The 13,165-nt window shown below is 34.2% G+C and overlaps 1 protein-coding gene across 7 annotated transcripts in view; it reads left to right on the plus strand.

Moving 5' to 3' along the window:
- The window catches only part of Pign (phosphatidylinositol glycan anchor biosynthesis class N), a 116,295-nt gene that overhangs the window by 29,585 nt on the left and 73,545 nt on the right, over positions 1-13,165 (plus strand). For all 7 annotated transcript variants that reach the window (XR_007348788.1, XR_007348789.1, XR_007348790.1 and 4 more), the window contains exons 11-13: positions 1,800-1,859; positions 3,770-3,862; positions 4,497-4,552. Coding sequence is in view for 4 of the 7 variants with exons in the window: in XM_015482330.2 (XP_015337816.1) it covers positions 1,800-1,859; positions 3,770-3,862; positions 4,497-4,552 (209 nt within the window). In the remaining 3 variants the exon portion in view is untranslated. The remainder of the gene's footprint in view (positions 1-1,799; positions 1,860-3,769; positions 3,863-4,496; positions 4,553-13,165) is intronic.

The raw sequence follows: 13,165 nt of genomic DNA on the forward strand, positions 1-13,165 counted from the left end.
CACCATCCTTACAAATGTAATGAGGAAAAATAATGAGAGTATAAATTACTCAACTATAAATTTTCTGTTATAGGAAAGTGTGTGGAAAACCTAATAAAGTTAGACTTGTGGCATCTGTAAATATGAAACACACAGTTGTCATTGTTTAGGATATGCTACTTAGAGAGCCATTTTCACTATTTGTAGAAGACATGGGATATAATGATGTGGCTTCCAAAGTGGCAGGAGTATCTTGCCTTCCATGTCATGCATAAGTTTACATTCCTTACTGTGGTAGACAAACCAAGGTCTGGGCTCCCACTTTCAGGCCACTTGTCAGCATAACAAGAAGGTTTCTTATTTTATGATCTCAAGATAGATGCATATTAACTAAGTAAATGACAATTATGAAATCAGAATATCTATTCATTAATTTACAATTAAAAACCCATTGTTGGGCTGGGGTTGTAGTTCAATGGTAGAGCCCTTGCCTAGCAAGTGTGAGGCACTGGGTTTGATTCTCAGCACCACATATAAATAAATAAAGGTCCATTGATAAATAAATACACAAATGCGTGTGTGCATTTACACACACTTGAAAACCATTGTCAAAGTTGGAAAAACACAAAACTAGAACATATTTTTCTTATAGCCAGACTGGATCATAACTGAAATTGAACATATATTCAGCTACTACTATCTAAATACTCAGTCTGCTGTCAAACTCTTGCTTCATTCATATCTACTTAGATAAGAATCTGTTCATTCCTTTAATCAACACTGTCACATGCCTGCAGTGTTTTACATTTTATGCTAATTGGAAGGATATAATGATAAGTAAAAGTGAACACAATCTCTCCCTAGGAAGATTATATGTCAGAGATGAGAACTGATACTAATCAAACTAGTATACAAATAAATGTGAATTATAGCTGTATTAAATACTATAGAAGAGACCGGTAAAGCCATAATAACAAATAGTGGATGGATGTGATCAACTGTGTTGGTCAGCAAAAGTTTCAAATTGAGGATTGAGTTGAGGTTAAAGAATAAGTAGGAATTATGAGTTCAGTGCATAGCAGGAAGACTTTCTAGGCAAAGGGGAAACATTTGCAAAGAGCTCTGAAAGAAGGTACTTGGTGTGTAAGAAATTGTTAAGGCTATGTTGTATGGAGCAGAGGAAGATAGGCACAGATCCTGTGGCACCTTATGGGTACTGTGGATTATAGAAAGTTGGGGAAGTTCTAGAAATGTTTGAAGCCCTTGAGAATGAAATGATTCAAATTTATGTGAAAGAATTCTAGGTGCTGTATGAACAGATTAGAGGAGGCCAATAGTAGATTCTGGGAGAGGACAAAAGGGAAGTTAGAAGGACTTTAGAGATTTCCAGTTTGGGGAAGATGATATTTATTAAAGACAGTTGAATAGTAAGTAAGATACTTACTTTCTTTAGTTCTGTACACTTTTCTGTAGTTATTGTCTTTGCTGTATATTTTCTTACTAGTTAAGGCATTCTTTTGCATAATACTGAAAAACCGATGTAAAATGATCAGGTTATCTTAGCTAATAGAATAAGTGATCGTTGTTTTCATGTATTTGCACTGAGGACTTAATGTTTACTTTTCAAATTTATTGTTTCAGAAGTTCATTTTTAGCAAATGACATTTTAAAGGATTAACATCTTTTGTGTATTAACTGAATGTTTAAAGGTAATTGGTTATGACAATCATGATTATTTTTAAAAATATAGTTGGATTAAATTATTTCTATGTTTACATCCATAGACGTCTTAGAACTGATTTTTTTTTTTCTCTTTGTAGGCTGATATTGCACCATTGATAGCTTCTCTTATTGGAGTTCCCTTTCCCCTTAATTCAGTGGTAGGAAATAAAATTTTATTATCAATACTGAGCATTTTAAAAATTGCACAGTAAAATTTACTCTTCTGTATTTTTTATAATCTTTATTTTTTCCATATTTGTAATAATTGTACATAATATTAGGATTTGTTACACATTTGTAGACACACAATATAACCATATAATATTACCAATATCATTCCCCAGTATTTTCCATTTGTGTAATCTTTAATTAGATTTAAAAACTGTGCATTTTTATATATTTATTTCTAAACATGTAATACTTTACAATTGTGTGTTTATAGTATTTTATAACATGAAGGACACACTCAATAGCTTTAACATTTTTCATATTCTAAAATACATACGATTTATATCTGTGTACTCTAGTTACAAGTGATAAAAATATATGAATAACTTTTTGGTAATAAGCAGCAGAGATTGAGTCCGTTTAAAAGGAAATTTTTAAAAAGGTATTGATGGCTTACTGAATCGCAGGGATGCTCAAACACCAGGCTTTAAAATTACTGAGAACCAAGGGAGCTCTGGAGACTTACAAGAAGGAACCACAACCACAGTCCCATGGCAGGACTGTTCTGCTTATGGTACCAATACTAGAGGAAGGTAGAGAATGGGTAGCATTATACCTGTTTTAGTTTCTGTTGCTTGATGCTCAAGAGTTGAATTACACATGATCTGGCCCAAGTTATTTGCCTAATTCTTGAGTTTCCCCACTGATTATAGAACCACCATGTTATATCCCTTGAGGAAAATTACTTAGTAATACTTAAGTAATTTTAATTTAATTACTTAATAATGCTGTTATTAATGTGCATGTATGTTGAAAAGCCAAAAAGAAACCAAGAATACTCATTCCATTTACTTTTATTAGCTCTAAAAAATCAAATTTACTTTAAAAATAATGTCATATAACTCAAAACTCTTGAGTAATATGACCCTGACAGTCATGAGTGTGTGGATGTATATAAATGAAATAAAATTGTATAAAACAGTCTTTACTTCTAAAATGTACGGTATACTCTGGTATGTCTTATTATTATTATTTTTAAGTATGCAAGCTGTGGCCCACCATATTGATTTGTTTTTGTGTATAAGACATTTAATTCACTGCCTAGCGTATAGTAATTGTATTAGTCTTCTTTTTTTCATTCTAACAAATACCTGAGGTAGTCAGCCTATAAAGAGAAAACATTTATATTGTCTCAAATTTATATTAATTAATTAATTTTCTTTCTTGTTTTATGTATTTTTTTGACTTCCAGTTTTAGAGGTTTCAGTCCATGGTGGTATAATAGTAGAAATACATGGCAGAGCAAAATGTTTCCACGTGGCCAGGAAACAAAAAGAGGAAGGAGGGGCTGGGGTTGTGGCTCAGAGCTAGAGTGCTTGTCTAGCACATGCCGGGTGCTGGGTTTGATCCTCAGCACCACATAAAAATAAAATAAAAGTATTGTGTCCAACTACAACTAAAACAAAATATTTGAAAAAGAGAGAGAGGAAGGGAAAGACTGAGGTATCACAATCCTCTTTTGAGATTATACCCCCAGTAAATCCAAAGACCCTCCACTAGACCCCACCTTTAAACGTTTTTATCACCTCCCAATAGCATCAGGGACCAAGCATTTAAAACATGGGCCTTTAGGAGACATTTAGGATCTAAACCATAGCAGTAATAACTTAGTGTTAGGTTATATTGACTTTAATTCAATAATTTGTGAGAAAAATAACATGTAATTTGTGAGAAAAATAACAACATATTTTGATTATGGTTTTATAAAAGATTCTTCATTAGTGATTTATTTGACTGTATATCTTGTCTATATTTGCTTCCCTCTTAAGTCTGTTTTGTTTTATAAGAATAGCCTGAGTTTTACTAATACTAATATTAAGCCTATATTTATTATTTGCAGGGAATCCTTCCTGTGGAATATCTTAATAATACTGATCTCTTCAAAGCAGAAAGCATGTTTACAAATGCAGTACAGATTCTTGAACAGTTCAAGGTGAAAAAAAAGAAAAGACATAAAAATGCATAATACTGTTATTTAAAAATTGAACATATTAAGTGAGGTGTTTCATGTTTTAAATATTTCCTACAACTCATTATCTTTAAATTTTCTGTATTTGCCTAGTGTCATTTCTGAGGTGCCGGTTCCATGAGTCAAAGGGTGTAGAATTGCCTTTGAGGAGTGTCCCTAATTATAAATTACCAGCTACACTTGTAACAACTACAAGTTGATCTTTATGACTAGAATTTGCCCCACAGAAGTAGTATTAAAGATGTAACATTTCTTGTCATTTCACATGCATTGTTAGATACCTTACAACCTAATGAAGTGATTCAGATTAAAACTCTGGCAGGTTTTGTTTTCAAAAAGTTAATAAATACAATTTTAATTACATTACAGCATATTATGTTTTCAGGATTAATATGATTCTCAGCATATTGAGATAGTAAGATAGTGTCAAATTTTTTAAAATATGCGTGAAACAATATAGTAACACAAAATTCCAATTATTTCAAAGTAGTTAACCATCTCTGAAGAACCATTTTAATGGATATTTGTATTTCAAATGAAATTAGTTAATTTTTTAATATTTATAGTGTAATAAAATATTTTTGTGCTTGGTTCCCAGGTGAAAATGACTCAGAAAAAAGAAGCTACTTTACCATTTTTGTTTACACCATTTAAGTAAGTCCCTTTTTTAAAATTAGCTGAGTTTGATGTTGATAGGATAGATTAGTTTACTTATGAACTTTGTCTTTTTGTGTATATTAGTGCAAACTCCTTTAAATTCCTTTCTTTTACTTTTGTTAAATAATAATCCAGATGCTTAGATACGTTTGAATGTCTAGAAGAGGGGATGGGGAAATAGAGCGATAGATGAGGAATTTTAAGGAGATGACGTCAATTGGGCTTGCCTAGTTGATTGGGAAGGTGTTGGATCAGTAAGAAAGAGGAGAGGGAGTCACTTCCTGGCTCTTGGCCTGCTTAATTGAGAAGATGCTGATACCATTATGGTTTATAGAAGAAAGAGCTGATTTGAGGAGCAAGGATTAATGTTGTTAGTTTGATTACATCATTTAATTCCTTAGAAATGAGGGTTTGGATCTCAGGAGATGTGGATTGTTTTTGAAGACTTTGTAGCTGTCGGAATGAAGATGGTGGTGAAAATTGTTAAACATGTAGGAAGCTCTAGGGAGAATATAGAAAATGACAATAAAAGGTGAAGGTTTGCATTCTGAGAAATTTCTACCATGTGACAAAGAAGATAGCCCACTTTGGTGGCACCAGATTTCATTTTCTTAGATCCCAGGAAAACATGTTTTCCTTGAATCAGCAATGGGCAGTTTCCGAGTCACAGATCTTGTTTGGTACTACTGACTATAGGTGCACGCTTGGCAGGTTTACTGAACATTCTGAGGTTCACATTCAGTTATCAATGATTTTGCTAATGACTAAATAACATTGAAATTTTTCCATTTATGAGTCTTGGGGATGTAATTGAATGACTTTTTTGGAATTGTTTTGGACAACTTATATACACTAGTGTTTTCTTCATAATCTAGAAAGAAATGTTGTATTGCCTTCACAATAATGTGTTTGTATACTTGTATGTGTGTGTGTGTATGTATGTATGTGTATACATATGGATATATAGAAGAGAAAACATAAAGCAAAATTAGGACTTTGCAATATCATTAGTATATTATAGCATATACATCTATTATGCTGATTTGAATTTTTTTTTTATAGTAGAGTTGAAATTTGTTAATGGAATTGATTCTGAGGAATATGTGTTTATCCCTTTCTCTTAGAAAACATTTATTCATTTACTACTATGTGTATTGTAGACGTAGCAGTGAACAGGATAGGCAAAGGCTTTACCTTCGTAGAGTTTTCTACACTGTAGCAGTACATACAGACCATAACAAAATAAACAACAGAACAAGAAATACATTATCAATTCCTGCATGAAGAAAACGCATTGAATGCTGAGAGTGAGAATACTTGAGGGTTACTTTAGTTCAGCCACCTTAGAAAGGCTAGTCGGGGAAGCATTCTTTATACACTATCTTCCTTTTTCTGCTTGGCTGCCAGGATGATCCTAAACTTCGCCTACATTGATGTTCAACCTCTGCCTGAACATTGCTGTACATAGTTAGAATCATTGCTAACTTTTTGTCATCTACTGCATGGCCCAACTACTGGCTCACCCATCCTTGAGCAAAGTGATTAGCCATGCCTACAGATTTTTTTCTGGCAAAAAATTCGCCACTTGTTAATGGCCTGCAATATTAGCAGAAAACCCTAAGAAATAATGAAAAACTAACTCTTCAAGATATATAATTCAATGAAGAGAACCTAAAGGTATTAAAATATTCAAATAGTTAAGAAACTATTATGTCCATAAAAACAAGCATGAACTTTACAAGATGAAAAAGAATATAGAATGCATTAAAAAAAATAAGGATGGGAAATGCAACTAAACACTTTTAGAAAATTTATCTTTCTTTGATGGTGCAGATGGAAGGCAGATCCTCTAAATTAGAATAGGAACTGAGTAGGCCTGAAGCTAAATGAAATGTATTTTAAGTAATAGATGGATTGAGCAAAAAGGAGGGGGAGATTAGCAACAGGTTGGTTGCATGGGAAGAATACACTTCTTAATTCCCCACTCTTTTTAAAAACAGCAGTGACAGAAATTTTAGGGGAAAATGAAATATTTCAAACTAGAAAAAAAGTAAGCATGTTTCAAATATGAAGCACTCTAGGTTGTGCCATGATTTTGAGCAATTGCTGTTAGTAGGACAAAGGGAATTCCACCTTGCTTATGGGTGAAGCCTTTTAAGAAATAAATGAGAAAAATCTAATCACAGCATAAAACTTTGCTATTCACTGAATTGTATTTAAATATTAGTCATACTTATGTACATATTGGTTTTCAGCTTTCAGAGTGATCTTTAGTTAAAGCATGGAAGAAATGATTACAGAATAGAATGCAAATGTTAGCAACCTTGACAATATACAAAGGCAGTTAAAAGTTTGGGAGGCAGAGGGGAAAAGAAATGTACGCAAAGTGACAGTGGTGCTACCATCCTCATAAATCAGCAAGTGGAGAATTCTTCCTGTGATTAAGAGAATAAAATATAGGTTTTAATATTATTAAAGTAACCAAGATAACCAACAAGTAGGTTAAAATGGTGAGATGGCTTTGTTGAGAGAGGAGAAAGGCTGGAAATAGTCAGGAGTCAACAGAAAGTGCCTCAGGTCAACAAGCAAAGAAATACTAAGGAAAACTTATGAGAAAAGTATTGTTAACTACCAGAATAACTAAATATAAACACATGTGGAAAGTTTTGTGTCCAGTTTGGCAAATTGAGAAATGAGAAGAATGAAGCAGGAATTTATTGATTGATTGTCATGGTGCCCTTTTGAACTGTTTGATTTTTAAAATTATATGCATATATTGCTTTGATAATGCTTTTTCTAACTTTTTTTTAAAAATTAGAGATTTATAGTTATATGTAATAGTTGGGTTCATCCCAACAAACTCATACACACCTGGAAATTAATATCAGTTCATGATCTCCCTCCTTTTCCTTCCCAACCTCCTTTCCCTCTCCCATTGTCCTTCCTATACTCTACTTGACTTCCTTTCGCTCCTCTATTAATTTATATTTGATTAGTTCTTTGTATTATCCTGTCCCTCCCTCCCCCTTTCCTTTATTTTAATCTAGCTTTCACATTTAAGAGAAAATATTTAATCTTTGACTTTCTGTTTGGCTTATTTTGCTTAGTATGATATTCTCCATTTCTATCCGTTTACTGGCAAATGCTATAATTTTATTCTTTTCTGAATGAAGTGGCTGAGCAGAACTCCATTTTGTGTGTGCATGTGTGTGTGTGTGTGTATCATAGTTTCATAATTCATTTATCTATTGACAGGTATCCAGGTTGATTCCATAATTTAGCTATTGTGGATTGTGCTGTTATAAACATTGAGGTGACTATCACTGTAGTGTGCCAATTTTAGCTCTTCTAGGAAAATACCAAACAGTGGGATAGCTGGGTCATTTGGTGATTTTATCCCTATTCATTTGAGGAATCTCCATATTGCTCTCCAGATGGTTGTACTAGTCTGCAGTCTTACCAACAGTGTACAAGTGTACTTTTTCTCACACAACCTCATCAGCATTTATTGTTGTTCATATTCTTAATCATTGCCATGCTGACTGGAGTGAGACGAAATCTTAGTGTGGTTTTCATTTGCATTTCCCTGATTCCTAAAAATGGTGAACATTTTTCCATATTTTTGTCGGCTGTTTGTGTTTCTTTTGAGAATGTTCTATTTAATTCTTTTGCCATTTATTGTTTGGGTTATTTATGTTTTTAGTGTTAAGTTTTTTGAGTTCTTTGAATATTCTAGATATTAATTTCCTATTGGAAGAGTAGCTAACCAAGATTTTCTCCCATTTTATAGGCTTTCTCTTCACACTCTTAATCATATCCTTTGCTGTACAGAAGCTTTTTAGTTTGATGGCATCCCGTCTATTGATTCTTGGTTTTACTTCTTGTGCTTTGGGGAAGTCAGTTAAGGAAGTCAGAACTAGCACCTGTATGATGGAGTGTTGACCCTCTGTTGTCTTCTAGCATTTGCCATTTCTAATCTAATTACTAAGTCTTTGATAGATTTTGATTTGAGTTTTGTGCATTGTGAGGGAGAGAGATCTAATTTCATTTTTCTACATATAGTTTCCCAGTTTTCCTAGCATGATTTGTTTAAAAAGCTATATTTTCTCCAAGATATATTTTTGGCACTTTTGTCAAATATCAGATGGCTGTAGTAGGTATGTGGATTTGTCTCTGTGTTTTCTATTCTGTTCAACTGGTTGTCTTGCCTATTTTTAAAATTTTTTTTATTTGTCCTTTTTAGTTATACATGATAGTAGAATGTATTTTGACATAACGTATGTACATGGAGTATAACTTCCCATTTTTGTACTTGTATATGATGTGGAGTAACAGTGGTCGTGTGTTCATGTATGAACAAAAGAAAGTTCAGTCCAATTCATTATACTGTTTTTCCCATTCCCAATCCCTTTCCCTTACTCTGACTTTGTCAAGTAAATGTGGGCCCAGAAATAAACAAGATGAAGTGATACTGTTGTGACACATTCTTTCAGAAAAACAACACATGTTCTTGTCACAAACCATTGTGTAAAGAAATCTTTTCTTCTTGAATGAATACTGTACTTCTTTTTATTTGTTTTTGCAGTGCTGGGGATAGAATTCAGGACTCTATGAATGCTAAGCAAGCACTCTTTTATTGGATATCTACATCCCCAGCCCACCCATACTTCTTTTTGTTCTTAGAAAATTGCTGTTCTTTCATCTGTTCTTTTTTTAAAAAATATTTATTTTTTAGTTGTAATTGGACACATTACCTTTATTTTATTTATTGTTATGTGGTGCTGAGGATCAAACCCAGGGCCTCGCACATGCTAGGCAAGCGCTGTACCGCACAACCCCAGCCCTCATCTGTTCTTAAATTTAAGAAAATTTGTCTTACAATATTAACATCCGAAATTGGTTTTACTTACGTGATTAATTTTATCAGCATTACTAGATTTTAGTGTAATAGTATTTCTGCTATTACCTTGTTTGGTCCTTTCTAGCATAGTTATGAACATTTGATGAATATTGAAATAATTTCTTTTTTTAAATTTTATTTTTAGTTATAGATAGACACACTATCTTTATTTATTTTTATGTGGTGCTGAGGATCCAACCCGGTGCATCACACACGTGCAAGGCAAGTGCTCTACCACTGAGCTACAGCCCCAGTCCAAATATTGAAATAATTTCTAAGAAATGAAATAGCAAGTGTTTTAAGATGCAGGAAAAATAAATAAGAACACTAAGATTATCTATCTTAGATTTATAGAAGGATCCAGTAGATACATATGGTAATTTCATATGCTATTGTATCTTATTTTTTAAAATAAGTAAAATTTCTTTATTATATCTTACATATTATATCACTAAAAAGAATAAAAGTCTTGAAATATTTGTTCTAACAAATAGAAAAGAACCTCAAATTGGGTCCTGTGGACTCTAATGGTATGCTAAGGCATGACCAGCAGGTGGAGCTAAATGACTAGGAAAAGCATAAAAGGTTTGTGTAAATGTGAAAGTACCTTAAAAAAGGAAAGAAAAACATTTTTATATTCCAAAAGTACACACTGTAGATCCCAAAATAAGATAAGGAAAATAATTAAAAGAAAAAAAAGCATGAAATGATAAAAATATCAAAAGGTCTCTTAGAGACAATTTTTAGGGGGAAAATGGAATTAAGAAAGAGATGTATCTAACTAACAGAAGCAAGAACGTCTGATATCTTTTATTTGAAAATTACTGTATGAACTCAGTAAACTTGCTGGGGATGGTGAACATGCTGTAAGCTACCTCAAGAGACTGAGGCAGAAGGATTTAGCTAGAAATAATGGGGTTTGTAGAATTTAGTGCATATTTAAAATTTTTACTAAGCTATTTTAATGACTCAGGACCCCAAAACCAAGGGGAATTCTTTCCCGTGTTGGCCTGAATGAGCTCTTCTCCCTGTCTTTTTTATCTCAAAGGCCACATGTGAGCCTTCAGCTGTACCCTGAGCCACACAGTGTTTTCTAAGGATTATCTATGCAGTGATTCTTGAATTGTCACTTTTTTCTCTTGGTGATCTCTTATGGACCCCATCTGTTCCAAAATTCCTTTTTTAAATGTAAAACCTTGTGTGGCCCAGTGATTTTAATTGTTTCTAGCTCTGTAGTCTAATCACTTAGGAGTTCTTTGGGCATTCCACCTGGCTGGCTTTCAGGAGATGATTTCTCTCCCTCATTTTGCCACAAGATTAACAAATATATTATAGAATGAGAGAGGAAGAAAATAATCAAATCTACTACCCACCTCCCATCTCCACAAATTTTGAAATAAGGAAATTTTAAAAGTTTTATTGTGATGTTGTGAACAGTATAACGATTTGTTGTTGTTGCTGTTGTCGTTGGGATCAAACCCAGGGCCTCATGTGTGCTAGGCAAGTGTTCTGTCACTGAGCTGTACTCCCACTCCTTCTCATACTATTTTTTTTTTTTTGGTCAGAGGGAGGTATTGGGGATTGAACTCAGGGGAACTCAACCAATGAGCCACATCCCAAGCCCTATTTTGTATTTTATTTAGAGACAAGGTCTCAGTTACTTAGGACCTTGCTGTTGCTGAAGCTTCTCATACTATTTTAATTGCAAACTTTAAAAATATATAGTTCTTGCTGGATGTTGTGGTGTGCACTTGTAGCCCCATCTACTTAGGAAGTTGAGGCAAGAGGATCGCTTAAGCCCAGGAGTTGAGGGCCAACCTGGGCAACATAGCATGACACTGTCTCAAAAATAAACAACAACTACAAATAAATAAATATATCTACACATGTGTGTATATTTGTATGTGTATTAGTAATCACCAACTAGTAAGTTCTACAAATTTTGTAACATCTTTATGTTTAAGAATTGTTATTAAAAGCCAGGCTTGGTGGCCCAAGTCTATAATTTCAGTGACTAGGGAGGCTAAAGCAGAAGGATGTCAAGTTCAAGGCCAGCCTTGGCAACCTATTAAGACCCTGTCTCAAAATTTAAAATAACAGTAATAAAGGACTAGCTCAGTGGTAGACTACCCCTGGGTTCAATCCCTAATACTGCCAAAAAAAAAAAAAAAAGGAAAAAAAAAAGAAAGAAAATAAAAAGAAAAAAATATATATATAAAATTTAGATTTTCTAAACCATTCTTTCTTAGTTTTTTATCATGGGAATAAAACATTTTTAAAAAAAAAATTGATTTTTTTAAATACTCAAGAATATTAGTATCTTTTTGGGGTAGGGGTATAATTCAGTGGTAGAGTGCCTGCCTCCAGGGCTCTGGGTTTAATCCTTAGCACCACAAAATAAATGAACAAAAAGAATCTTACGGGCTGAGGATGTGGCTCAAGCGGTAGCGCGCTCGCCTGGCATGCGTGCAGCCTGGGTTCGATCCTCAGCACCACATACAAACAAAGATGTTGTGTCCACCAAAAACTAAAAAAATAAATAGTAAAAAATTCTCTCTCTCTCTTAAAAAAAAAAAAAATCTTACTAGGGAACATTCGTAAGTACAATTAGTCCATCATTCTATTGTATAATTATATAAAGATGGACTTTATTAATCATCTTTAATTTGAGATTAAATTAAGCATTTATTATAAAGAATGATTTCACCATTATATGATTTATACCATGATTGGATCAAATTAATCCAGGTTATAACATGATTATCAGAAAGGTGGGTTTATCCTATTTTAAAATAGTTAAAGCAATTTTAATTCTACAGCTTTATTAAACATCCATTTTAAGGCCTTTGCTCAAAAATTTATAATAGAATAAGTTATAAAACTTAACCTCACTAATCGTCATACATATAATTGAACCATATAATTGAATAACAGTAATGTATGTACTATATAGGCTGTAAAATAACCACTAAACATTCTGTTTTCAGGTATAATATGTCTTAGTATGTTTTTAACAAAATCATAAAATACAAGTTATGAAGTTAACATTTGGTGTATTACAACTACATTAAAAACTAGTGAGAGAGTTCCTCTTTCGCTTCGCTCTGGGCAGAAAAGGTGAATGTGTAATCAGCAGTGGATTGTAAGTACCCTAGGCAAAGAAAGTTCAGTGCGCCCCGCCTTTTTTTTTTTTTTTTTTTTTAATATTTTTTATACAGGGAGAGTTTGTGGATTGGGATCGTTGGCTGGGCTGCAGTTTCTGTGCCGAAAATCCACTCCGCGGGTGCCGCCATTTGTTTTCTGCCGGCTGTCTTGATGGCTATGGCTACATTGTCCGGCAGCCGCACCTAGAGGTTGGAGCTGGGCTGCCTGCCGAGCCCTGTCCTCCAAAGGCTGGACCGCAGCCTTGAGCGCCTGGGTCCCCTGTTCGCCACTGCACCCTCGGGCAGAGCCTGCTCTGGGGTCGTTCTGCATGCCCCTGCGAGGGGACCCGTGCTTCAGAAGAGGGAGCCGGAGAGCCGCGGCGGCAGCCGCTTGGGCCCTGGGGGCTGGGCACCGGTTATTTGGCGCAGCTATGGTCGCGGACGAGCGCGGCGCCCCTGAGCGTGGCCCCAGGGAAGAGGCGACGGCCGCAGGGTTTAATTTCTAGAAATCTGGACTGGAAACAGAAGCAGCAGTTTGTATAATCCCAAGAACTTGCTTATGCCAGG

Source organism: Marmota marmota, unplaced genomic scaffold (assembly GCF_001458135.2).
Source record: "Marmota marmota marmota unplaced genomic scaffold, marMar, whole genome shotgun sequence".
Taxonomy (NCBI): Eukaryota; Metazoa; Chordata; class Mammalia; order Rodentia; family Sciuridae; genus Marmota; species Marmota marmota.